Source organism: Zingiber officinale, chromosome 1A (assembly GCF_018446385.1).
Source record: "Zingiber officinale cultivar Zhangliang chromosome 1A, Zo_v1.1, whole genome shotgun sequence".
NCBI classification, from domain to species: Eukaryota; Viridiplantae; Streptophyta; class Magnoliopsida; order Zingiberales; family Zingiberaceae; genus Zingiber; species Zingiber officinale.
This window is the reverse complement of record NC_055987.1, coordinates 30,716,774-30,742,517: the sequence shown is the minus strand read 5'-3', so window position 1 is coordinate 30,742,517 and position 25,744 is coordinate 30,716,774. Positions and strand designations below refer to the sequence as shown.

The 25,744-nt window shown below is 43.4% G+C and overlaps 1 protein-coding gene across 1 annotated transcript; it reads left to right on the top strand.

The window, feature by feature from the left end:
* Window positions 1-22,191: 22,191 nt before the first annotated feature.
* LOC122022598 (adenosylhomocysteinase-like) lies at window positions 22,192-24,454 on the top strand. Its single transcript, XM_042580635.1, has 3 exons — window positions 22,192-22,969; window positions 23,383-23,919; window positions 24,019-24,454. The coding sequence occupies exons 1-3, from the start codon at window positions 22,259-22,261 to the stop codon at window positions 24,226-24,228; spliced, it is 1,458 nt and encodes a 485-aa protein (XP_042436569.1). The 5' UTR covers window positions 22,192-22,258; the 3' UTR covers window positions 24,229-24,454.
* The last annotated feature ends 1,290 nt before the right edge of the window (window positions 24,455-25,744 follow it).

The following is a 25,744-nucleotide window of genomic DNA, read 5'->3' as shown; positions in this document are numbered from 1 at the left end:
TCCTTCTCTTCTAAGCATGATCCATTTCCTTCTCATCAAATAAGCATCAATTAAACTCGGAGTCCTCCATTCACAATTCGGTAACACAATTACAATCACCAAACACTTGCAAAAACCAAAATAGCATTCCACTCACATTCATAATCAAATTCAACAATTAAACTCCAATGCTCAAACCAATTCTTCAATTAATTCCCACAATCAACAAAGTAATACAAAGGCAAATAATGAAGACCATCTCGTGATCAATTCAACACCTAAACTAGTTCTCAGTCACTAGGATTAAAAATCAAATCAACACTAATAAAGGAAAACCTAGTTAGTAGCTAAAAATTCAAAACAAAACACTAGCTGACACTTGATAGTAATTAAACATTAGTTGGTTTAAACTGAAATAAGGAATTTAGATTAGGAAATAGATTGAAAAACTAAGTTAGTAGCTGAACATGGGTTTGAAATGCAGAAATTTAAAGAAATCATAATTGCAAGGAAGAAAACAGAAACTAGTTGCAACAAAACTGAAACAAAGATGAAATTGCAAGGTAAAGAAATTAGATCATACGATCTGAGCATATTTATAAGAATTCCAAAATAAAATGCAAGAAAGGTAAACGCTCCTTATCCACAGATCCTTGCTGCAAGCTTCTTCTCCCTACTGTCACTACAGAATTGCCTCTGAGAACGCCCTTTGGGCAATTGGCTTGAATCTCGAACTACCAGCTAATCCAGCCGACTCCTCACAGCCCTGGGAAACGCCCTCGAACTCACAATCGGCTGGAGTTTACAACACACGAAGAAACAGCGCTAAGTTCTGGAATTTGAGGACACCAATTGATTGATCATATCAATGTCGGAGTTGCTGATGGGATGGAGAAACGGGAGTGTGATCGGAGCTTCTGGGAACGCCCTTCGAGCTCCAATGCTGATGGAGATCATAGATCTAGGAACGCCTCTCACCTGGATTGCGAACTGGGATAAAACTCAACTTCGCGGACTAGGGAACGCCCTTTGCCGCTTCTGTGACCTCAATGATGAACGTCGTCAGCTCATAGATCGCCGCCGGTGAAGAATGCTAGCTCACTGATCTGGAATGGTGAATGGGAACCTCGACGTCGCGGAGAAGAAGAAGAAGGAACAGTGATAGCGAAAACGCCGAGTCTGATCTGCACTGTAGCTTCTCAAATGTTTTATACCCTTTTCAAATTTGATCCAACAGTCCAGAATGATTTGATCTCATCTAACGGTTGTAATGTCTTCAGATCTGGATCAAAAGCTTTAGATCTTCATCAACGGACGAGATCTGCTCCTCATTAGGTCGGATGGGCCAGATTCTCAACGGATGGTGTAGATCTCTCTGATCTTCAATGGACAATCCAAATCGCTCCCAAGCTTAATCTCTTTGTTTAGCCCTAAATTTGAGCCCAATTGTGGTCTGATCTGATCAGGTCCATGACCCCTTTGATGCCTACAAAATAATAATCGAATATTAGCATCAAATACCATAATAATTTGCTAATTTATAATTAGGTCCAAGATCACATGCAATTTACAAAATATAATGTAAATGTGAATTTAAGCTATGAATAAACCAATAAAAACATGCATTATGAATTAAAATAATATAACAAAATCATGGTTATCAGCGCCCGAGCGGAGCTTCTCCACCACCTTGAATAGTCTGGCCCACGGAGCTTCTAGTTTAGTGACGTCGTCGACCGACTTCACCTTCTTCCACACGAGGTCGTCGACCTGGAACGACCTCGGGATCACTCGTTGATTGTGGCTCTGTCTCATCCTCTGCCTATAATCCATCAGTCGAACGATTGCTTTGTCGCGCGTCTCATCCACAAAGTCCAGCTCTAGAAGCCTCCGCTCGGCGTTGTCTTCACCGTAGTGCTGTATTTGATTGGATTCAACTCCGACCTCGACTAGGATGACCACTTCACCGCCGTACACCAGGTGGAACGGGGTTACCCCGTGCCTTCCTTAGGGGTTATGTGGATTGCCCATAACATGTCGGGGAGCTCGTCCACCCAGCTCCCTCCGATGTGGTCGAGCCGAAATCGTAAAATCAGCAGGATCTCCCAATTAGCGACTTCAGCTTGTCCGTTGCTCTGAGGGTATGCTACGGAGGTGAAGGCCTGCTGGATGCCATACTCCTCGCACCACTCTTTGAGTTTTTGTCCGGCGAACTATCTACCATTGTCTGAAATGAGTCGACGCAGAATGCTGAACCGACAGATGATATGCTGCCAGATGAATTTTTGGACCATCTGCTCGGTTATTCTCGCCAGCGGTTCGACTTCAACCCACTTGGAGAAGTAGTCCACTGCAACGAGCAAAAACTTTCACTGCCCGATTGCCATGGGGAAGGGTCCCACAATATCCATGCCCCATAAGTCGAACGGGCATGACACAGTGGAAGCCTTCATCTCTTCGGTCGGCCGGTGGGAGAGGTGTTGGTACTTCTGGCAGGACAGATAGTTAGCTACTGTCCGAGCACCATCCTCCTGCAGAGTTAGCCAGAAGTACCCGGCCAACAGAATCTTCCTGACTAGCGATCGACCGCCCGGATGCCCTCCACAAGAGTCTTGGTGTACTTCTCATAGTATATAGTCGGCGTCGTCCGATCCAACGCATTTAAGCAAAGGCCTGGAAAGCCCTTCTTGTAGAGCTGGTCCTCAACTAGGATGAAACGACCAACTCTTCTTCTCAATAAGCGAGCTTCCTCCCGATCGGACGATGTAGCTCCCGATCGTAGGAACTCTGCTATGGCCATTCTCCAATCGCTAGGGAAAGTAAGCCCCTCCATCCGATAGACGTGCGCCACCAAAGATACTTGCTCAATCGGCTGCATAATGACGATCGACGAGAGTGAGCTTGCCAATTTGGCCAGCTCGTCCGCCGCTTGGTTCTCTTCTCGGGGGATCTTCTGGATGATTACTGTTGGTGCAACCTTAGGTCAAGGTTGACCTGGTTGACTTGACTCGAGTTGACCTGACTTGACCTGACTCGAGTTGTATTTTGATGTTTGATGAGAATAGAAAAGTTCTATTCTGATGCTTGACGAAAATAGAAAAGTTGTATTATGATGTTTGACAGAATACAAACTTGGGAGATTGCGGGTGCAATCTTTGGTCAAGGTTGACCTGATTGACCCAAGGTGAGTCGACCTGATTTGGGAAAATCCTGGTGAGTGAAGCCGGGCAAGGGAAAATCCAGATGGATCAAGGATGACCAGACATCTGGTGAAAAGTCCAAGCAGGAGACTTGGCACGAAAAAAGTCCAAGTAAGGAAACTTGGCACGGAGAAGTCCAAGTATGGAGACTTGGCACGGAAAAGTCCAAGTATGGAGACTTGGCACGGAAAAGTCCAAGCAGGGAGCTTGGCACGGGAAGTCGGAGAGAGCTCGGTAGCTCGGTAGCTCGGTAGCCCGGTAGCCCGGTAGCTCGGTAGCTCGGTAGCTCTGACTAGGTCAGAGATGGCTCGGTAGCTCGTTCTCCGGACTAAGTCAGAGAGGGCTCGGTAGCTCGTTCTCTGGACCGGATGGAGTCGGAGAGGGCTCGGTAGCTCGTTCTCCAGACGAAGTCGGAGAGAGCTCGGTAGCTCGGTAGCTCGGTAGCCCGGTAGCTCGGTAGCTCGGTAGCTCGGTAGCCCGGTAGCTCGGTAGCTCGGTAGCCCGGTAGCTCGGTAGCTCTGACTAGGTCAAAGAGGGCTCGGTAGCTCGTTCTCAGGACCAAGTAGGGTTTAGGGCTGGGAGCTCTAAACCTGGATCGGTCTGGTGACCGATCGGATGATCTGTTGGTTGATCGATCGGTCCGGTGACCGATCGGCGTGCTGAATTTACTGAATTCGATCCGAGACCGATAAGAGCGAGGCCAACTCTCACGAGTTGGCTGATCGGTCTGGGACCGATCGACCTAAGGCCTTATCGGTCCACGACGTCGAGACCATCGCACCGATCGGGATATGTCCCGATCGGTCCAGAACCATGGATTGGTCCGCTAACCGATCCACGATGTCGCTTTTACATTGTTTTTGCAACTTCTGATTTCTCTGAACTAACGATCTTCTGTGAGCTTTTTGAGTTACAGGTTGCAGGTATCATGACGATGCTTGAATTCAAATTAAGGTCTATTAGAGGAATAAGACAAAATGGTTTTTCTACTGAGCTTGGCTGCAAATGGTGCATTTGAAGCATCAACGGATACTGGCGATCTGGGTATGTTCTGGCTGCAATCAGCTTGACTCCTTGGCATTGGTTCGAGCTCAGAAGACACCAGTGAAGACCATGGATGGTATTGGTGTGAGTTCAGAGGACCAGATGAGGAGGAGAAGTGATTGGCGACGCCTGAGTTGATTGCAGTGATTCGATACAGGTTGCAGCGATTCTATGCAGCTTGCAGTGATTCGATGCAGGCAAACGCAGTGAGAAAGCAGAATAAGAAGGAGGAAGAAGAGAGGTTTGCTAAGGTTCTGGAAAAACTCTCTGTCGACCAAAGCAAGGGTGCTGTGTGGTTGAGCTCTTGGCTGAGGAATCCTTCTGTCTTTGCGCGTTGTTTTCATTGTGGTTGTGAGTTCATTTGTTCATTCCTTTAGCCATAAAGCTTTGTAAGTCTGTGCTTCATTTCATATCATTTTCTGTGACTTTTGTGGAGAGGTTTCTCCACCGAGAAGGAGAAATACTTAGCCGAAATCTGTCCGGGGGTTGATCTACCGAAAGATCAAGGGATCGTCCACCTTACGGACACGCCGAGGAGTAGGGGCAAGTTATCCCCGAACCTCGTACATCATTGTGTTAGTGGTGTTTTGTTTTCTTCCTTGTATTAGTTTGTTTTTGCTTATTTCCGCTGTGCTAACAAAGTTCTGGAAGAAAATTGTGTAAGTTTGCGAAGAGGCTATTCACACCCCCCCCTCTCTAGCCATCCGAAGATCCTAACAAGTGGTATCAGAGCTTGGCGCTCTTCATCCGGACTAACACCCTAAAGAGCAAGAAGATGGTTATGAAGGAAGGCTTTAGCACCAATCGTCCACCCTACTTCGACGGAGCGGATTTCCAATATTGGAAGAGCCGCATGGAGTATTACCTTAAGACCGACATCTCCATGTGGTTCTCGGTCAAGGAAGGGTTCACACCTCCAAAGGACGAAGAAGGTAAGGAACTAGACTCGTCAAGGTGGTCCGCCGAGCAAACCCGCAAAGGACAAGCCGATGCCAAGGCAGTGGTAACCCTACAATGTGGGCTAGCCAAAGATCAACTCGTCAAGGTAGGTCCAGTTACGAGCGCAAAAGATTTGTGGAACAAGCTCATCGAGCTCCAAGAAGGAACCCGAGACTCTCGGATCGCCAAGAGAGACTTGTTCCTAAACCAACTACAAAACCTCACCATGAAGGAGAATGAAACGATAAGTGAACTACACGGAAGGTTCAAAGAAATCCTCAATGGTCTTCATTCCGTGGATGAACGCGTAGAGAATCGCGATCTCGTAAGGCATGCACTCAAAGCTTTTCCAAGGAATGCCTTGTGGTCATCTATGGTAGATGCCTACAAGGTTTCCAAGGACCTTTCAATTGTTAAGTTAGATGAATTTTTCTGTGAAATGGAACTTCATGAACTTGCTAACAAAGGTCAAAAAGAGAAAGGTATTGCCTTAGTTGCAGGAGAAAAGAGCAAGGATGGAAGAAGAAAGAAAGAAAAGAAGAAGGAGAAAGAGATCCCTACATCCTCATCCTCCTCCGAGTCCGATGATGAAGGTGGATCATCATCAAGCGAGATGGCCAACTTTGTAAGGAGGATCATGAGAAGGAGCCGAAGATACAAAGGGAAAGGTAAACCTATTAATCAAAATATGGATAAAACTAATGCTACTTGTTATGAGTGTAGCAAGAAAGGACACTATCGGAAAGATTGTCCAAAACTCAAGAAGAAGGAGGAAAGGGCCAAGAAGAAGAAAGCTCTCAAAGCTATTTGGGATGAATCCTCCTCAAGCTCATCAGAGGAAGAGAAGAAGGAGAAAAGCACACGTCAACTAGCGCTCATGGCAAGGGAGGAACCGGATTCCGAAAGTGATGGTGACACAAGTTACACGTCAGCCGCGGCTTCATCATCTTCGGATGATGAAGAGGTAACTTCGCCTCATTTAGAAAAGTGTTATAGAACTATTACTCATTTATCTACTTTGCTCAAGAAATCAAAAACAGAAATTAAATCACTAAAAGATGAAGTAGAAAAATTGAAGGCTCTTAGGGAAGATGAGGTCGATGACCTACATCAAGAGCTTCTTGAGGATGAAAACAAAGCTTTAAAGAGTGAAGTTGAGAAACTCAAGAAAGTGCTTGAGAAATTCTCAACTAGCTCTAAGACCTTAGACATGATTCTAAATGCCCAAAGGGCGGTCTACAACAAAGCCGGGTTAGGATATCAACCCAAAGAGTCTAGTTTCATTTCATTAGTGTCTAGAACTCAATTTCATAGATCACATGCTTCTAGGGTTCATGAGACTAGGAAGGGTGTAACCAAGGCATGGGTTCCTAGGTCTTACATTATAGATGCATTAGGTCCCAAGATTTGGGTACCTAAAACATCTATCTTTCGTGTCTTGTAGGCATTTATCGAGGGGGAGCATCTATCAACTTGGTTTGTTGATAGTGGATGCTCCAAGCACATGACCGGGGACAAGTCACTCTTTACTACCTTTCAAAACAAAAATAGAGGTAATGTGTCTTTTGGTAATAATGGTAGCCTTAAGGTTATAGGAGTTGGAGATATTCATATATCCGAATGTCTCCAAATCAGAAATGTCCTTCTAGTCAAGGGGATGACTTTTAATCTCCTAAGTGTCAGCCAATTGTGTGATACGGGTTACACAATTGAGTTTCACTCAAGTCAATGTCTGGTCAAACACATTGACACACTTGACACGGTACTAGTAGGCACAAGAGTAGATAACATTTATCAAGTATCGTTTAAAAGTGCTACTAATGCCTCTTCTAAGTGTTTCATGTCAAAAGAAGAAGAATCTTGGCTTTGGCATAGGAGGTTGGCCCACGTAAACATGAAGAACATTTAAAAGCTGGTCAACAAAGGATTAGTGCGAGGTCTACCAAGCATCAAGTACCAAAAGTCAAAACTATGTGATGCATGTCAAAAGGGTAAGCAAACAAAAGCGCCTCATAAAGGTAAGAGCATTGTAAGTACATCTACTGCTTTAGATTTATTGCATATGGACTTGTTTGATTGCAGTAATGTTGTTTCATTGAATGGAAGTAGATATTGCTTAGTAATCATTGATGATTTTACTAGATTTACATGGACTTTCTTTTTGAAAAATAAGGACCAAACCATAGATATTTTTATTTCCTTTTGTAGAAGAACTGAAAATGAAAAATCAACAACAATTAAAATAATTAGAAGTGATCATGGTGGAGAATTTCAAAACCATAGATTTTTGGAATTTTGTCAAGAAAAAGGATATAGGCATGAGTTCTCTACTCCAAGGACCCCACAACAAAATGGGGTTGTGGAGAGAAAGAACCGAGTCTTACAAGAGGTTGCACGAAGCATGCTCAATGAGTACTCTCTACCGAGCTACCTATGGGCTGAAGTTGTAAATACAGCTTGCTATGTACAGAACTGAGTCTTGATACATAGGTTTTTAGGAAAGACTCCCCATGAACTTTGGTTTGGGAAACCCCCTACAATTAAACATCTTAGGGTGTTTGGTTCTAAGGTGTTTATCTTGAACACCAAGGATCATCTTGGAAAGTTCACGGCTAAGGCTGATGAAGGGATACTGGTCGGGTACTCTCTCATCAGCAAAGCCTATCGAGTCTACAACAATAGGACTAAGTTGATTGAAGAGTCCTCGGATGTAGCATTTGAAGAAATCCCTAAATCAAATGATCAATCAAGGGATGTAGGAGAAATTCAATTTGAACTTAGAAATCTAAGTTTAAATGATCAAAACATAGAAAGAGTCCAAATTGACTCCGATAATGATGAGCAAAGGCAAGAGAGGGCTCAGCCTAATCCCTTGCCTGATATTGAGCCCTTGCTTGTGTCTAGTGAGACCACTCATGAGACACCGCCAACACCAAGGCAATCTAGGATAGCCTCTAGTCATCCCCAAGACCAGATTGTGGGAGACATCCAACAAGGGGTTAGGACTAGATCATTCTTTATAAATGAGTCTAATGAGGTCGCCTTGATCTCAGAAATCGAACCAAAAGTAGTTGATGATGCATTGCACGATCCTGACTGGGTCATAGCTATGCAAGATGAGTTAGGTCAATTTGAAAGGAGCCAAGTGTGGGACTTAGTTCCTAGACCTAAGAAGGCCACCATTATTGGAACCAAATGGGTCTTCAAAAACAAGTTAAACCAAAAGGGAGAAGTCGTAAGAAACAAGGCAAGACTTGTAGCCAAGGGCTATAGTCAAGTCGAAGGTCTCGATTATGATGAGACTTATGCTCCCGTGGCCCGATTAGAGTCCATACGTTTAATGCTAGCTTTTGCTGCACATAGAGGTTTCAAGCTCTATCAAATGGACGTTAAATCGGCCTTCTTAAATAGTTTCATTAAAGAAGAGGTCTATGTTGAACAACCACCGGGGTTTGTGAATACCGAAGCTCCAAACCATGTGTACAAGCTCAAGAAAGCTCTTTATGGGCTTAAACAAGCACCTCGAGCTTGGTACGAAAGGTTGTCAACGTACTTACTAGAAAAGGGTTTTGTGAGAGGTCAAATAGACCCAACACTATTTCTGCGTAGAGATGGTGAAAACATATTTGTAGCCCAGGTGTATGTCGATGACATAATTTGTGGCTCAAATAACAAGGGTTATTTAAATGAATTTATTTCTCACATGGAAAGTGAGTTTGAGATGAGTCTAGTAGGAGAATTGACATTCTTCCTTGGACTTGAAATTAAACAAACTCGAGATGGAATTTATGTCCATCAGACGAAATACACTCAAGAGATGCTCAAAAAATTCAAAATGAGTGACTCTAAGGAAGTATCCACTCCAATGGCGACAAACACTCGTCTTGACAATGATGAGAGTGGGAAACCAATTGATCTAACGCAATATAGAAGCACGATCGGTAGTCTTCTATATCTCACAGCTAGTCGACCGGACATACTTTTTGCTGTGGGCATGTGCGCTAGATATCAAGTTTGTGCCAAGGAATCTCATTTAACTGCAGTTAAGAGAATTCTAAGATATCTCAATGGCACAATTAGAGTAGGACTGTGGTACCCTCGTACGGAGTCTTTTGATTTGATAGGCTATACCGATTCCGATTATGCTGGATGCAAATTGGATCGGAAAAGCACTAGTGGGGGTTGTCAATTTTTAGGTTCATCGTTGATTAGTTGGTCAAGTCGGAAGCAACATTGTGTTGCTCTCTCCACGACCGAGGCTGAATACATTGCCATGGGAGAGAGTGTATCACAATTGTTGTGGATGATTCACACTCTAGAAGATTATGGACTTTCATATAAAGGAGTGCAAGTGTTGTGTGACAACATTAGCACAATAAACCTAACGAAAAATCCAGTCCATCATTCAAGGACCAAACACATTGAAGTGCGTCATCACTTCATTAGAGATCACGTAGCTAGGGGAGACATTGCACTCACATATGTTGAGTCAAAGTCAAACTTAGCCGACATTTTCACCAAACCCCTTCCGGAAAATGAATTTAGTCATTTAAGGAGAGAATTGGGGATGTGTTTGGCTCAATAGGCCATTAGGATTTCATCATGATCAATAAGGACAACTAAAACTACAAGAGAAATTGGGAAATTAATTTGGGCAACTTGGGGACATCTCACACAAACTATAAGGTTTAACAAATTATTTTTGTTTGCTAAATATGGGGTGAGATGCTAGGATCAACCAAATTATTCAAAATGTATCATGCATCCCTTGAATAATTAGGTTGAAGAGACATAAATTGAGTATGGGGAAAGCCATTACATAATTCATGTGTATTTGGCTCCTATATCTTACTCATATATTCCAACCAAGGAATCTTGGTTGGACCTGTGTCTATAAATCATCTAACCTTGTTGATGTGTTGATTGATACCCTTGATTGATACCTTCCTGATTTTGATTGAAAATAGGATAAGTTGGTGAAGAAATTTTGACATATTTTGACAAACTTGTAACTACTCATAGCAAGGATATATTTTGAACCGATAGCCTGAGTCAGATTTATTACCTTGGTTCACTATAGATCATAGTTTCAGCAAACAAACAAAACAAACTTCTCTGGTTTTGAAACTTTGAGATTCAACACATTTGTTATGAAGTGTCTGAAACTTTCGAGCCCTAAATAATTCCAAATCATTTGAGCTCATCATTAGGAAATATTCATTGGTATCACTGAATATAATCTGTGGGCTCTTCAGATCCTAGGTTCTGAACTTGGAAGTTGTTGAACCAAGTTTCAGAGCTTTCGATACGAATTTCAGAGACTGAAATCACTAATTATCAGACACTGATCGATCCAGGGACCGATCAGGATGATATCTGATCGGTCTCTACGACCGATCGGACATGCCAAAATGCTGATTTTTGACTGTGTTGTCTGAAATTTCAGTTGAAAGTTAAAACACAGTTTGTGTTTTGGATTTCTAAAGGTTTGAAACTCTCCAAGACATTGTTGGTGCAATGGTCAAGGGGGAGTTGACTTTTAGGGGGAGTTTTTACTCGTCATGATTAGTGATATGGGATTATCACTAAGTTGATTGTTGACTTTAGCATTAAGGGGGAAATTAAGGGTTTCAATGAAAGGTATGAGACTTTCATTAGGAAGAAACTCTTGACCTTGAATCACTCTTTTTGATGTGTGTCAAAAAGGGGGAGAATGGGAGAATGTTCAGAGAATGTTCAAGGAAGAACATTAGAGTTTGGGGAGAATGTTCAAGGAAGAACATTGGAAAACCTAAGTTAGGTTATCGGGTTAACCTAACTTGATTATGGTTTTTGTCAAACATCAAAAAGGGGGAGATTATTGGTGCAACCTTAGGTCAAGGTTGACCTAGTTGACTTGACTCGAGTTGACCTGACTTGACCTGACTCGAGTTGTATTTTGATGTTTGACGAGAATAGAAAAGTTCTATTATGATGTTTGACGAGAATAGAAAAGTTCTATTCTGATGTTTGACGAAAATAGAAAAGTTGTATTATGATGTTTGACAGAATACAAACTTGGGAGATTGCGGGTGCAATCTTTGGTCAAGGTTGACCTGGTTGACCCGAGGTGAGTCGACCTGATTTGGGAAAATCTTGGTGAGTGAAGCCGGGCAAGGGAAAATCCAGATGGATCAAGGATGACCAGACAACTGGTGAAAAGTCCAAGCAGGAGACTTGGCACGAGAAAAGTCCAAGTATGGAGACTTGGCACGGAGAAGTCCAAGTATGGAGACTTGGCACGGAAAAGTCCAAGTATGGAGACTTGGCACGGAAAAGTCCAAGCAGGGCTCGGCATCGGAAGCTCGGTAGCTCGGTAGCCCGGTAGCTCGGTAGCTCGGTAGCTCTGACTAGGTCAGAGAGGGCTCGGTAGCTCGTTCTCCGGACTAAGTCAGAGAGGGCTCGGTAGCTCGTTCTCTGGACCGAATGGAGTCGGAGAGGGCTCGGTAGCTCGTTCTCCGGACGAAGTCGGAGAGAGCTCGGTAGCTCGGTAGCTCGGTAGCCCGGTAGCTCGGTAGCTCGGTAGCAGTGGCTCGGTGGCTCGGTGGGCTCGGTAGCTCGTTCTCCGACTAGGTCAAAGAGGGCTCGGTAGCTGTTCTCGGGACCAAGTAGGGTTTAGGGTGGAGCTTAAACTGGATCGGATCCGTGACCGATCGATGTCTGTTGGTTGATCGATGCGGGTGACCGATTAGTAACGATCGCAGCTGCGAGACCACCGATCGTCCCGAGACCGATCGAGACGAAGCCAACTCACGAGTTGGTCGATCGGTCTGGGGACCGATCACCTAAGGCCTGATCGGTCCAGACGCATGATCACCATCCCGCATCGATCGGGATGTGTCCCGATCGGTCCAGAGAACCATGGATTGGTCTGCTAACCGATCCACAGCGATGTCGTTTGTATTCTGCTGTCTTTCTGCAACTTCTGATTTCTCTGAACTAACGATCTGCTGTGAGCTTTTTGAGTTACAGGTTGCAGGTATCATGACGATGCTTGAATTCAAATTAAGGTCTATCAGAGGAATAAGACAAAATGGTTTTTCTACTGAGCTTGGCTGCAAATGGTGCATTTGAAGCATCAACGGATACTGGCGATCTGGGTATGTTCTGGCTGCAATCAGCTTGACTCCTTGGCATTGGTTCGAGCTCAGAAGACACCAGTGAAGACCATGGATGGTATTGGTGTGAGTTGAGAGGACCAGATGAGGAGGAGAAGTGATTGCAGTGATTCGATACAGGTTGCAGCGATTCTATGCAGCTTGCAGTGATTCGATGCAGGCAAACGCAGTGAAGAAAGCAGAGAAATAAGAAGGAGAAAGAAGAGAGGTTGGGGTAATGTTTTTGCATTGCAAACTCTCTGTCGTCGATTAAGCAAGGGCGCTGTGTGTTTGAGCTCTTGGCTGAGGAATCCTTCTGTCTTTGCGCGTTGTTTTCATTGTGGCTGTGAGTTCATTTGTTCATTCCTTTAGCCACAAAGCTTTGTAAGTCTGTGCTTCATTTCATATCATTTTCTGTGACTTTTGTGGAGAGGTTTCTCCACCGAGAAGGAGAAATACTTAGCCGGACTTTATCCGGGGGTTGATCTACCGAAAGATCAAGGGATCGTCCACCTTACGGACACGCCGAGGAGTAGGGGCAAGTTATCCCCGAACCTCGTACATCATTGTGTTAGTGGTGTTTTGTTTTCTTCCTTGTATTAGTTTGTTTTTGCTTATTTCCGCTGTGCTAACAAAGTTCTGGAAGAAAATTTGTGTAAGTTTGCGAAGAGGCTATTCACACCCCCCCTCTCTAGCCATCCGAAGATCCTAACAATTACCTCCTGAAAGTTTGCCTTCAGCTTTTTGAAGGCTTTGGCGTACAACTTGAGCCGCGTGTTACTGATCTCGAATGCTCCAATCAGCTGCTGAGTGGCTAATTGAGCGTCAGAGTGGATAAGCACCTTGCCAGCGCCGACATGCCGAGCGGCTTGTAGTCCGGCTATAAGCGCCTCATACTCAGCTTCGTTGTTAGTTGCCCGGTATTCTAGCCGAACTGACAACTGCACCCTCTCTTCTTACGGGGAGATAAGCAGTATGCCAATCCCACTACCCTGCCGGGTGGACAACCCATCCACGTATACTTTTTAGATCGAGTCGGGTTCAGGGTTTTGTACCTCCGTGACAAAATCCGCAAGGACTGCGCCTTGATGGATGGTCGTTCAGGGTTGATATTGGATATCGAACTCGCTGAGCTCCGTTGTGCATTTGATCAACCAACCGGACGCCTCTAGGTTAAGCAAGACTCTTCCCAGAGGGTTTTCGGTCATCACAATGATAGTGTGAGCGAGGAAATAAGGACGGAGTCTTCGAGCGGCGAGTACCAATGCAAATGTGAGCTTCTCAAGACTGATGTAGCGAGATTCAGCATCCTTTAATATATGACTCAAGAAGTAGACTGACTGTTCTTCGTCGTTCGGCCGAACCAGCGCCGACCCGACAGCGTGTTCGGTCGAAGACAGATAGATTCAGAGTGGTTCACCGACAGTAAGCTTAGCTAGTATGGGTAGCGAGTTCAGATACGCCTTGAGTTCCTCGAAAGCTTGGTCACACTCCTCGTCCCATTGAAACTTGGTGGCTCGGCGTAGAATCTTGAAGAAAGGAAGGCTCTGGTCGGACAACTTGAAGATGAACCGTGATAATGTTGTTATTCGGTCGGTGAGGCGCTGAGCTTCCTTCAAGTTTGCTGGGGTTTGCTTCAATGCCCCGCTTGGTGACGATGTATCCCAGGAAGCACCCACTTTTCGCGTCGAACAAACACTTCTAAGGATTTAACTTGATTGCGTATGTCCGGAGGGTCTGGCAGGTCTCCTTGATATCTACACAGAGATCGACGGCTCGGAGGGATTTAATTAGTATGTCGTCGACATATACCTCCATGTTGCGGCCCATCTGCCATTGGAACACTTTGTTCATTAGCCTTTGGTAGGTGGCTCCTGCATTCTTTAGGCCGAACGACATTACGTTGTAGCAATACGTACTGTCGGCAGTGATGAAACTGACTTTCTCTTAGTCTTCACGGGCGAGCGGCACTTGATGATACCCTTGATATGCATCTAGCATGCATATTAGCTCACACCCGGTCGTGGAGTCTACCATCTGATCTATCCTGGGAAAGGGATAGAAGTCTTTTGGGCATGCCTTGTTAAGATCCTGGAAGTCTATGCAGACCCTCCATTTATTGCCTTGCTTAGAGACCAGCACCATATTGTGAGCCAACTCGGGAACTGAACCTCGCGTATGTGGCCGGCCTCCAGTAGCTTCTCAATCTCTGCCCAGATAATCAGATTTTGCTCAGCACTAAAGTCTCTCTTCCTCTGTTTCACCGACCGAGTGTCTGGTCGGACGTGGAGCTCATGCTGTGCGACACTCGGGGAAATGCCGAGCAGCTCATGCATTGACCATGCAAAGACATCATGGTTCTGCCGAAGGCATCTAATCAACTCGGCCTTCTGCTCGGCTTCCAGGTCAGATGCTATGAAGGTCGTCGCTTCTGCTCGACCCGGATGTATCTATACTTCCTCCTTTTCTTTATAAACTAAAGGGGACTTCTCGGTTATGACACTTACCCCCAACCGGGGCGTCTTCTGAGCGGACTTTGCTTCTGTCTTGACCATTTCGACGTAGCAGCATCGAGCGGCCAACTGATCTCCTCTTACTTCTCCGACCCGATCCTCCACCGGGAACTTGATTTTCTGGCAGAAGGTCAAGACGACCGCTCGGAATTCATTGAGCGTTGGTCAGCCCAAGATGACATTGTAGGCGGAGGGGGCGTTTACCACAATGAAATTGGTGGTCCTCGTCCCTCTGAGCGGCTCCTACCCAAGTGTTATGGCCAACTTGATTTCACTGATCGGTTGGACCTCATTGTCGGTGAACCCGTACACTCGGCAGTAGCTCTCCGCGATCGATTTGGAGTTGATCAAACAATTTTTTGAAGATGATGTTGACTGAGCTGCCAGTATCAACGAATACACAGTGAATGGTATAGTTGGCGATTACCGCTCGGATAATGAGGGTGTCATCGTGAGGCACTTCAATTCCTTCAAGATCCCTGAGGTCGAAGCTGATCTCTGGTCTGCTCGCCTTTTCCCTGTTGCAACCTACAGCATGGATCTCCAACCGTCGAGCAATGGACCTTCGGGCCCGATTGGAGTCTTTGCTGGTCGGCTCACCAGCGCTGATGTTGATTTCGCCCCGTGCGGTGTTACTTCTATTTTCTTCCTCCTGAGCGGACGACCTGCTTTGGTCGCGTGCGGCTCTAGGCGGATTAGTGCTTCTCCGACAAGGTTGCTACGGTGATCTTCTGTGTCCTCTCGTCGATCGGAATGATGATGCTCGTGTCGCCGGTCAGGAGAGGGGGACCGACGACGATAACTCTTAGGCGCTGGTTGGGCGACCGGGTTGAATCCACGACAGTCGCGGGTGTTGTGTGTTGCAGACTGATGGAATTAGCAGAACAAAGGGGTCCATACCTTCCCCTTGGGTCTCGACCGCTCGACGACAACATGCTGGACGGCGTGTGACCTTGCTTCCTGGTGTGGGCATACTCCTTCGGCTCGGGGCCCTCTCGGAGGTTGATGGCTAACCGGCGACCTTTGTTCGATCGCAGAGGGCGGCTTGGACGATGCCTCTTTCTTTCTTGCTGCTTGAGCTTCCTCTACATTGATATACTCATTGGCCTTCTTCAGCATGTGGTTGTAGTCGCGAGGCGACTTCCTGACGAGCGATCGAAAGAAGTCCCCGTCCACGAGTCCTTGTGTGAACGCGTTCATCATGGTCTCAGACGAGATCGAGGGGATATCCATCGCCACCTGGTTGAAGTGTTGGATGTAGGCTCGGAGAGTCTCTCTTGGCCCTTGCTTCATGGAGAATAGACTAACGCTTGTCTTCTGATAGCGCCTGCTGCTCACAAAGTGATGGAGAAAAGTTGTTCGGAAGTCTTTGAAGCTTCGGATAGACTAGTCCGGCAGCCTTCTGAACCACCGTTGGGCCGAGCCGGAGAGCGTAGTGAGGAAAACTCGGCACTTAACTCCATCTGTGTACTGATGAAGAGTAGTGACGTTATCAAACTTACCGAGATGGTCATCCGGGTCGGTCGACCCGTTATATTCTCCAATCGCCAAGGGAGCGTAGTGCCTCGGCAGCGGATCCTGCAGAATGGCCTCGGAGAATTGTCGGTTGATCTGCTGGAGCGAAGAATCAGCTCGGGGCGCTTTGCCCTTTCTTGCGTCTCGAATGGGAGACTCGTCTGAAGAAGAGCCCTTGTCCTAGTTGACCTGAGCAATCTTTGAGCGCGTCTGAAATAATGGTCGGTGAAATGGAATGGGCGCTGGTGGAACCTCTCCTGGAGTGTCGATCGGCATCTTATTCTGTCCCCATATGGAGAGTTGCTCCGGCCGGTCTTCATGCGCCGCCCGGCCTCCCGAGGTCGACGTCGCTTGTTGCGCCAGTCGGTTGGCTAGTGCCTTTTGCTGCTGCTTCTCGGCTATCTTTGCCGCTCGTACTTGAATGAGCGCATCGAGTTCCTCTGGAGTGAGCATCACGGTGTGGAGACTGTTAGAGTGTATACTAAAAGCCTAGCTTTTTGTATAAAACATTCATTTAGAAATAAAGAATCACATTGGTCAATTGTCTATATTTATGCTAAGTGTAGTTGTTCAATTAATTTATATTGTAGATAACATGGTGTGTGGTGTCACACACAAAAGATAATGTTATCAATTCCTTATAAATCATAAACAGTAGCTCACGACTGAGATGGAAAGGAACAAACCATTGGAATAGTCATAGTGTAATTAGGTATTAGTTTATCTTGACTGATAAATTACACTAGTACACTCTGAGTGTATTAAGTTGGATCATTTAAGGTAAGTTCTTTTTATACTGACTTAATAAAAGAACAAGACCTTAATTATTATGGAAGTGTGTGCTCTTAATCCTAATATAATAACAAGCACATATATTTAGTATTTATTTCTTTGACTTATCAAAGGGTGAGATTTAGCTCGATAAATCAATAGGCCCGATAAGTTGGGAAATGATATTACTTATAGCGTGTGTTGTTGATTATAGAAGAAAACTGTGTCCTAGTAATCTAGGTTGATGATGTCCACAAGAGAAGCTCATAAGGATTGTCATGTTAAACCCTGCAGATGGACTTAGTCCGACACGACAATAAGGTTGAGTGGTATTACTCTTGGACTAAGATATTAATTAAAGTGAGTTGTCAGTAACTCAATTAATTAGTGAACATCCGGCATCTTAAACACAGGGAGATTAACACACTCATGATAAGAAGGAGCCCAAAATGTAATTTGGGATTGGTGCGGTAGTTCAATAATAATTCTTTAGTGGAATGAATTATTATTGATGAAATTAAGTTGGGTGTTCAGGGCGAACACGGGAAGCTTAATTTCATCGGGAGACCAAAACCAATTCCTCCTCTCGGTCCCTATCGTAGCCTCTTATTTATAAAGTATTATAGCCGCCTATACCCACCTTTATACTCATCCTAAGGTGGTCAACCAAGCAAGTTTGGAACCCAAGCTTGGGTCGGTCAAGCAAATAGGATGAGCCAAGTTGTGTGGTCGGCCCTAGCTTGAATCCAAGCTTGGTGTGGCCGGCCACATTAAATTAAAAAGGATTTTATTTTTTAAATCTTTCTTATGTGGAAGCCATGGTTTTAAAAGAGAGTTTAAAATTTAAATATTTTCTTTTATAGTTTTCTACAAAAGATTAAGAGAAAGGTTTGATATCTTTCTTTATTTGTAGTTAAAAGGAAGATTTTAATTTTTGATAAAATTTTCCTTTTATGAAACCATCCTCATGGTTTTAAAAGCGAGTTTAAAATTTAAATATTTCCTTTTATAGCTTTCTACAAAATATTAAGAAATGATTTGATATCTTTCCTTATTTGTAGATTGAAAGGAAGATTTTAATTTTTTATAAAACTTTCCTTTTATGAAACCATGTTCATGATTTTAAAAGAGATTTTTAAAATTAAATCTTTCTTATTATAGTTTCTACAAAAGATTAAGAAAAGTTGATATCTTTCCTTATTTGTAGATTGAGAGGAAGATTTTAGTTTTAAAGATAACTTTCTTTTTTAGAAATCATCCACATGTTTTAATAGAGAGATTTTAATTTATAAAAGTTTCTTTTTATAACCAACCATGAAGGGAAAATTAATAGAGAAATTTTTATTTTAAAATTTTCTAAAAACAAATTAGGAAGTTTTAATTCTTGTGATTAAAACTTTCCTTGCTTGGAGAATTAAAGGTGGCCGACCACTTTCATAAAAGAAAAGGAAATTATTTTTTATCAATTAAATTTTCCTTTTCTTGGCAAAGAAAATAAGGAGGTTTTTATTAAAACTTTCCTTATTTGTCAAGACCAAGGATTATAAAAGAGAGGGAGAGGGTGCCTTCACAAAGAGAACTCTCTTCTATTCCTCTCCTCTCTTCCTTGGTGTGGCCGACCCTCTTATTCTCCCTTTTCCTTTTTCTTTCTTCTCCTTGGCCGAACCTCATCATCTCTTGGAGCTTGGAAGGTGGCCGGATCTTGCTAGGAGAAAAAGGAGGAAAAGGAGGCTTTGTTTTTAGCATCCCTTGGAGCTTGGTGGTGGTGACTGAGACTTGCTATCTCTTGGAGAAATTTGCTTGGCCGAAACTTGGAAGAAAGAAGAAGAAGGGCTTGGATGGTTCTCGTCTTGGAAGATCGTCACCCACATGACGTTCGAGATAAGAAGAGGAATACGGTAGAAGATCAAGAGGTTGTTGCATACAAAGAAAGGTATAACTAGTAATTATTTTCCGCATCATACTAGTTTTTCTTTGTATGAATTCCTAACACAAGAGGCTAGAGATTCTAGATATTTGGATTTGTTTCAAATTTGTGTTTCTTTTATTTTTTTAATCTTGTGATTCGATTGTTCTTTTTGGTTAAACCTAGAGTTATATAAGGAAATTAAATATTGAATTTCGTTAAGAGGTTTTGTCGAGGTAGTAGTGGATGTTCTCATACCCAAGAAGGCCAAGTACGTCGCCATGTTTGACTTGGGAGCCGATTTCCAAAATAAATATTTAATTAAATTTGTAACATAGGTGGATTTGGATCTATAATGTTAAGTATCGTTTGCGATCCAAGTCTAAACCTCTAAAAACAGATAAATTAAATTTGGAATCAATAATGGTAAGTTCTGTTTGCGATTCCATATTTAATTTCTAAAGAACACAAAAGGTTATTAGAAAATGTTCAAGACTTGTACAAAAATTTTGTATAGGGGAACCGGTACGATATTTCTAGGACCAACCAACAGAGACGTCGAGCTTCCTCCATCTCCTCGGCTCGGATTCAGGTGTGTTCCCACAAACGACGTCAAATTTGATCCTGTCCGAGAGTGAGTCGACGGACGCTGGGGAGATGATGCTCACGTTGACTAGGTGTCGATCGAAGATGACGCAGACCTTCCACGAGCTGAGCCTACAACCACAAGTCGTTAGTGTCGAGCCAGGGAGGGGTTCCCCGGCAACGGTCCTTCGATGCTCAAGTTAGTTATCGGCGGCAAACGAATGAAGAAGAAAGGAGGAGCAGTGTAACTGTAGCTACAGTAGTGAACCTACCTCCGTCGAAGCCTGGGGATCATTATATAGGGCTACCAGGATGCACATGCATGCTTCTCAAGGCGTGCACGCTTCTCAAAGCATACCTGAAAAGGACGTGCCAGAAAAGCGTACCTGACGTCATACCCAAACAGCCCGAGCATATCCCTGACATGATAGTGGAAGTTTCCACCGTACGATTCTCTGCTCGACCATGCCGCCAATCATGCAGCCCCTCGGTGACACTAGTCCCTAGGAAGATATTGTCAACTGCCCCTTTTGTCAGTTATTGGGTCGAGCGGGAGAGTCGCTCGGCCAGTTCGTCGTCTGAGTGATACAATGGTCGGGCCGAGCGTCCACTTGGCCAATGATATGTTACTCGACTCCGCCCTGCCGAGCGAGGCTGCGTCCGCTGTTCAGCCAGGCGAGACGATCGCTCGGCCTTTGTCCCTCCCTGCTTGAGCTTTATGAGCGTCGGAAGCTCGGTATCTGACCGAGCTATCGAAGTGTCGGATCAGCTATTCTTCATGTTGACCGAGAAGGTAGCTCACCCAATCGGCCTCATGCCTAAGATGTTGACCACTTTGACCTCCTATCGGGCGGACCCCACCTTACCACCGGATCACGACGGGCCCCACCTTACTATCGGATAGGGGGGTTCAAGTATCGGTGGAGGTACGCAATACGCGAGACAACGTGCTCTCTACTGTTCATTTTTGCTTTGCCTTCTATTTCATCGTTGGTGACTAATTTGAGCGTCGGAGGGTCAACACCGGAGACCTCTTCCCTAGTTCGATGCTGATGTAATTTGTGTTATAGGTCTGAGCAAAGTCTATAGATGATCAACGAAAACATCACATCTCTGACTAAGATCACAACCTATATATATATATATATATATATATATATATATATATATTAGGGCCAGTGTCACGTTTTATTTTGTTTTGTTTTATTTTATTGATTTTTATTTTTTTAATCAATTTTTATTTATAATTTTTATTTTTTTTAAATTTTTATTATATATTTATAATTTTTTATTTATTTTTTATAGTAGATTTTCATGCACACTCCTTTCACAGTCCTATCATATTATTTATCTTTATATCATTTTTTTATTTTTTAAATATTTTCTCGAAAAAATGTCATACTTTTTTTTATATTTGTAATATGAGATTGAATCTTTTGTCCTCAATTTTCTCTGTCTACCTATCCCACTCGTCGCCTCGAGCTCACTACCAGCGGCCTCAGGTCGTCACCCCGACCAGAACTATACCCTAAGGGAACGTGAATCCAGGGGTCGCTATCAGGGCGATCGACATCAAAATTCGGTCGAATTTAAGTAGGAACTCAGATCGTCGACGAAGAAAAGTTTACTCAAATCCGACCGAATTTCGGAGTTGATTGCGTCGATGGCGACCGCATTCACCGTCCTCCTAGGATATAGTTTTAATCGGGACAACGGCCAAAGGCCGCCGGCAGTGCCGCTGATGATGGACTAGGGCAATGAGTTGGACACGGGGACAGATGATATTAGGATAGAGGATTCGATATTTTATAATCTTTGTTTTTTTTAATAGTAGATTTTAGGGGTTATTATTTATAAAAAATTTAAAAGTAAAATATGGATAAAAAAAATAAAAAAAATTGATGAAAAAATAATAAATAAAATTTATTTTAAAAAATAAAACTAAGGAAGTAAATAAAATTGAAAAAATAAAATTAAGAAAGTAAATAAAATTGGAAAAAATAAAATAACTTATTATTTTAAAGGAGGGGATAAAAAGGTCATTTAACAAGGAAAAGAAAGAGGGTGTGCTGTCATAGGGGTGGGAAAAGTAATTTACCCTTGAAAATCTGGCTTGCAGCTATTGCTGATTGCTCCATTCGTACGTCACTGTGACACCACCGTGACAAAGATGTTCGCTTTACAACTTTCAAATAAACTAATTTGTATTATATAAATTAAAAATATAAATTATCATTTATATTTGCTCCGTTCCTAATTTATCATTTTATGCAATTATAAATATAAATTAAAATTAACACTCAGCATGAATAAACCCCAAATTTATTATCAGTATTTATTAGTCATAACCTCCGTAATTAACGGTGTCAAATCTCGACAATAATCGAACTCGAGTGCACAATGAAAATGAAACAAAATTTTGGGAGCCAAAATGAAAAATTCCTGTTAGAGAATGCTATACGCTCTCCAGCCAGGCCTTACCACCTAACCCCACAAGTCACCGCGTCGAATCGGCCGTTCGACGTCTCCCCCGATTCTGGCCCGTTCTATCTCGTCCGTCAGTTTCTTTCTCATTTTCCTATATATATCTCCTACCGCTCCTACTCCAATCGCCGCCTTCTCCTCACTGCCCTTTGCCGCTGTCGATCTCGCTCCATCGAAGGCCTAGCAATGGCTCTGATCGTGGAGAAGACTTCCACTGGGAGGGAGTACAAGGTCAAGGACCTCTCTCAGGCCGACTTCGGTCGCCTCGAGATTGAGCTCGCCGAGGTCGAGATGCCCGGCCTCATGGCCTGCCGCACCGAGTACGGCCCCTCCAAGCCCTTCGCCGGCGCTCGCATCTCCGGATCCCTCCACATGACCATTCAGACTGCCGTCCTCATCGAGACCCTCACCGCCCTTGGCGCGGAGGTTCGCTGGTGCTCTTGTAACATCTTCTCCACTCAGGACCACGCTGCCGCTGCCATCGCTCGCGATTCGGCGGCTGTCTTCGCTTGGAAAGGCGAGACGCTCGCCGAGTATTGGTGGTGCACTGAGCGTGCCCTTGACTGGGGAGCCGGAGGCGGCCCGGATCTCATCGTTGACGATGGCGGTGATGCGACGCTCCTCATCCATGAAGGGGTCAAGGCCGAGGAAGAGTACGAGAAGAGCGGCAAGTTGCCGGATCCTGCCTCCACCGACAACGCTGAGTTCCAGATCGTGCTGAGTATTATCCGCGACGGGCTCAAGGTCGATCCCAAGAAGTATCACAAGATGAAGGGGCGGCTAGTTGGTGTATCGGAGGAAACGACCACTGGTGTTAAGCGGCTGTACCAGATGCAGGCCAGCGGCGCCTTGCTCTTCCCTGCGATCAACGTGAATGACTCTGTCACAAAGAGCAAGGTTAGCTAGGTTCTCTCTGGATCTAGAATTTAGGGCTTCTTATTCTTTTTTGGGCTTAATTATCTTATGTTCTCTCTTATTCTCGTGCCCCACATTTCCAGATCTGAGTAGTTTTTTTCTTCTTTATTTTACTTTTGGAAATTCGCACCGCATGCTTCTTTTTTTATTTGTTAGATCTCGGTTTGTTTTTAGAATTGCAGCATTAACCTATAACAACTCATGTTCTGGTATGCAATCATTATTGGATTTTTTGCATTGGCTGTTAGTTGTAATGTCATTTTATTTTAGTTCTTGTTTCATAACTGAGATCTATCTTTCCTTTCTTATTTATTGGCATATTCTTTCGTCGCTTGTCGTGTATCGAGATCTCTAACTGGTACTTATCATGATCTCATTCGTTTTTTTAACAACAGTTCGACAATCTGTATGGGTGCCGCCATTCTCTCCCTGATGGGCTCATGAGGGCTACCGACGTTATGATCGCCGGCAAGGTTGCTGTGGTCTGTGGCTACGGAGATGTCGGCAAGGGTTGCGCCTCTGCTTTGAAGCAGGCAGGTGCCCGGGTCATCGTTACTGAGATCGACCCCATCTGTGCTCTCCAGGCTCTGATGGAGGGCATCCCTGTTCTCACCTTGGAGGATGTTGTTTCGGAGGCTGATATCTTCGTCACCACCACCGGAAATAAAGACATCATCATGGTGGATCACATGAAGAAGATGAAGAACAATGCCATTGTATGCAACATTGGCCACTTCGACAATGAGATCGACATGCACGGGCTTGAGACTTACCCAGGCGTCAAGCGCATCACCATCAAACCCCAAACAGACCGCTGGGTGTTCCCTGAGACAAATTCTGGCATCATCGTTCTTGCGGAGGGGCGTCTTATGAACCTTGGTTGTGCCACTGGCCATCCCAGCTTCGTCATGTCCTGCTCGTTCACCAATCAGGTATTAAATTTGATACTGACTTGGTCTAGTTGATCCACTTTGATGCTATAGCTTCTGACTATGTATTGTAACTGTATCCTTCAACAAACCTCGTGGCAGGTGATTGCGCAGCTTGAGTTGTGGAAGGAAAGGAGCAGCGGAAAATATGAGAAGAAAGTGTACGTGCTACCTAAGCATCTTGATGAGAAGGTGGCGGCTCTGCACCTGGGTAAGTTAGGAGCCAAGCTTACCAAGCTCACACCAGCTCAGGCCGCGTACATCAGCATCCCCGTTGAAGGCCCTTACAAACCTGCTCACTACAGGTACTAATATGCCCTGCCGACATGAGACAGTCGTGGCCGGAGATGTTACTGATGTCTGAATTTCTCCTGCTTGATTTACCTTTTAGCTTTTTATTTCGCTATTTCCCATTTTGAATTGGTTGAGAAATGATATGGGCAAGCTTCGTATTGGAGTAGTTGAGAAGTGATGGTCCTTTTGTTGTGCCACCGTGTTGTCCGTCCTGAGACTTTTCGGAAGAATGCGATTTCCAATATTTTGTCTCTTGTTCCTTAACTTTCTAGTCTATATTCTGTGGGCTCCAAGTTATACAAATGCTTCTTGAGTTTGGTGATTCTGGTTGGATTACCGACTTCAATGTGTAAGGCATGGAGAGAGGTTTTGAAGGATTTTGAAAATTGATATGACATCTAAAAGTATTTGAAAGTTTATGATTTTCCGATTTCAGCTTATAAGCTTTTGCCAACATTTTAACTATATCATTAGTGGCCCCAAAGGAGTGTATTTCTTCATAGGTAGTCCTTTAGACATCTTTTAGTCCAATTCCACTTTTTATGGATCCAATTGCTGGTTTGCCTTAGCCTATGTCCACTCCTTTTGGGTCTAATCACAACTCAACCTTATTTAAAACCAACTAGAGTACTCCTGTGTCATGGTTCTAGCTTTCTAGGGGATTAAGTGCGGGTTAAAACTAACTAGAGCTTTATGGTTGGTTAACCTACAATAATTATAAAATTAGGTTCAAAAGAAAATACAATAAAATCGTTAGGATTTAATTTTCATCCCATCTTACAAAATGAAATGATGGGAGTTACAAAACTGAACGAGTTTAGGATCATATGTGATGGCTGGGGTGACTATTCGTTGCAAATTATATTAACTCAAAAAAAATTTATACAGAATTTTCTATAAATTAAATTCACCTATAAGTATCATGTTATTTTTGAAAAAAATATATTATTTTTTGTCGTAGATCAATTTTAAGTGTTGTGCTTAAATTTAAATATTGTGAATAGCAAATTATCCAAAAAATAGTAATTTTTTTTTATTGATTCCATTAACAAGGTGCTAAAATGAATTGCACTAGACTTTTTATTAATGTAATTATCAAGCAGAATTGAAGTGAGCTATTTTTGTTCAAAGATCAAATCAAATAAAACATTGGCGCGCTTTAATTTTTATTCGCGGGGAATTCTGTTTGATGAATCATACCAGCTACCAAATTTGTTTTCATATTAAATGAATTTATAACGATATTTAAAAAAAATAGATTCAGAACATTTTTCTAATAAAATATTTATCCTTATAATTACAATTATAAAAGTAAAAAATTATAAAATTAATTTTCAATCCATCTTATTAATAAAAATATTTTTTTATAAATTTCAAAATTATTTAACAAAAATAAAATGATTAAAATATAAATTAAACCTGCCCTTTAATAAAAAATAGAAGGGCGCTTTTTATTTTTTATTGATTTTAATTTACCGTTTAAACTGAACATCGGATTCCCTATCATCAACTAATATATTGAACTAATAATAAA

What these genes read in the sequence shown, in the direction of transcription:
- LOC122022598 (XM_042580635.1), top strand. Translation starts at nt 22,259, where the DNA reads ATGGCTCTGATCGTGGAGAAGACTTCCACTGGGAGGGAGTACAAGGTC. An exon ending in ACTCTGTCACAAAGAGCAAG is followed by an intron (nt 22,970 to 23,382) that starts GTTAGCTAGGTT and finishes TTTTAACAACAG; the next exon opens with TTCGACAATCTGTATGGGTG. An exon ending in CCTGCTCGTTCACCAATCAG is followed by an intron (nt 23,920 to 24,018) that starts GTATTAAATTTG and finishes ACCTCGTGGCAG; the next exon opens with GTGATTGCGCAGCTTGAGTT.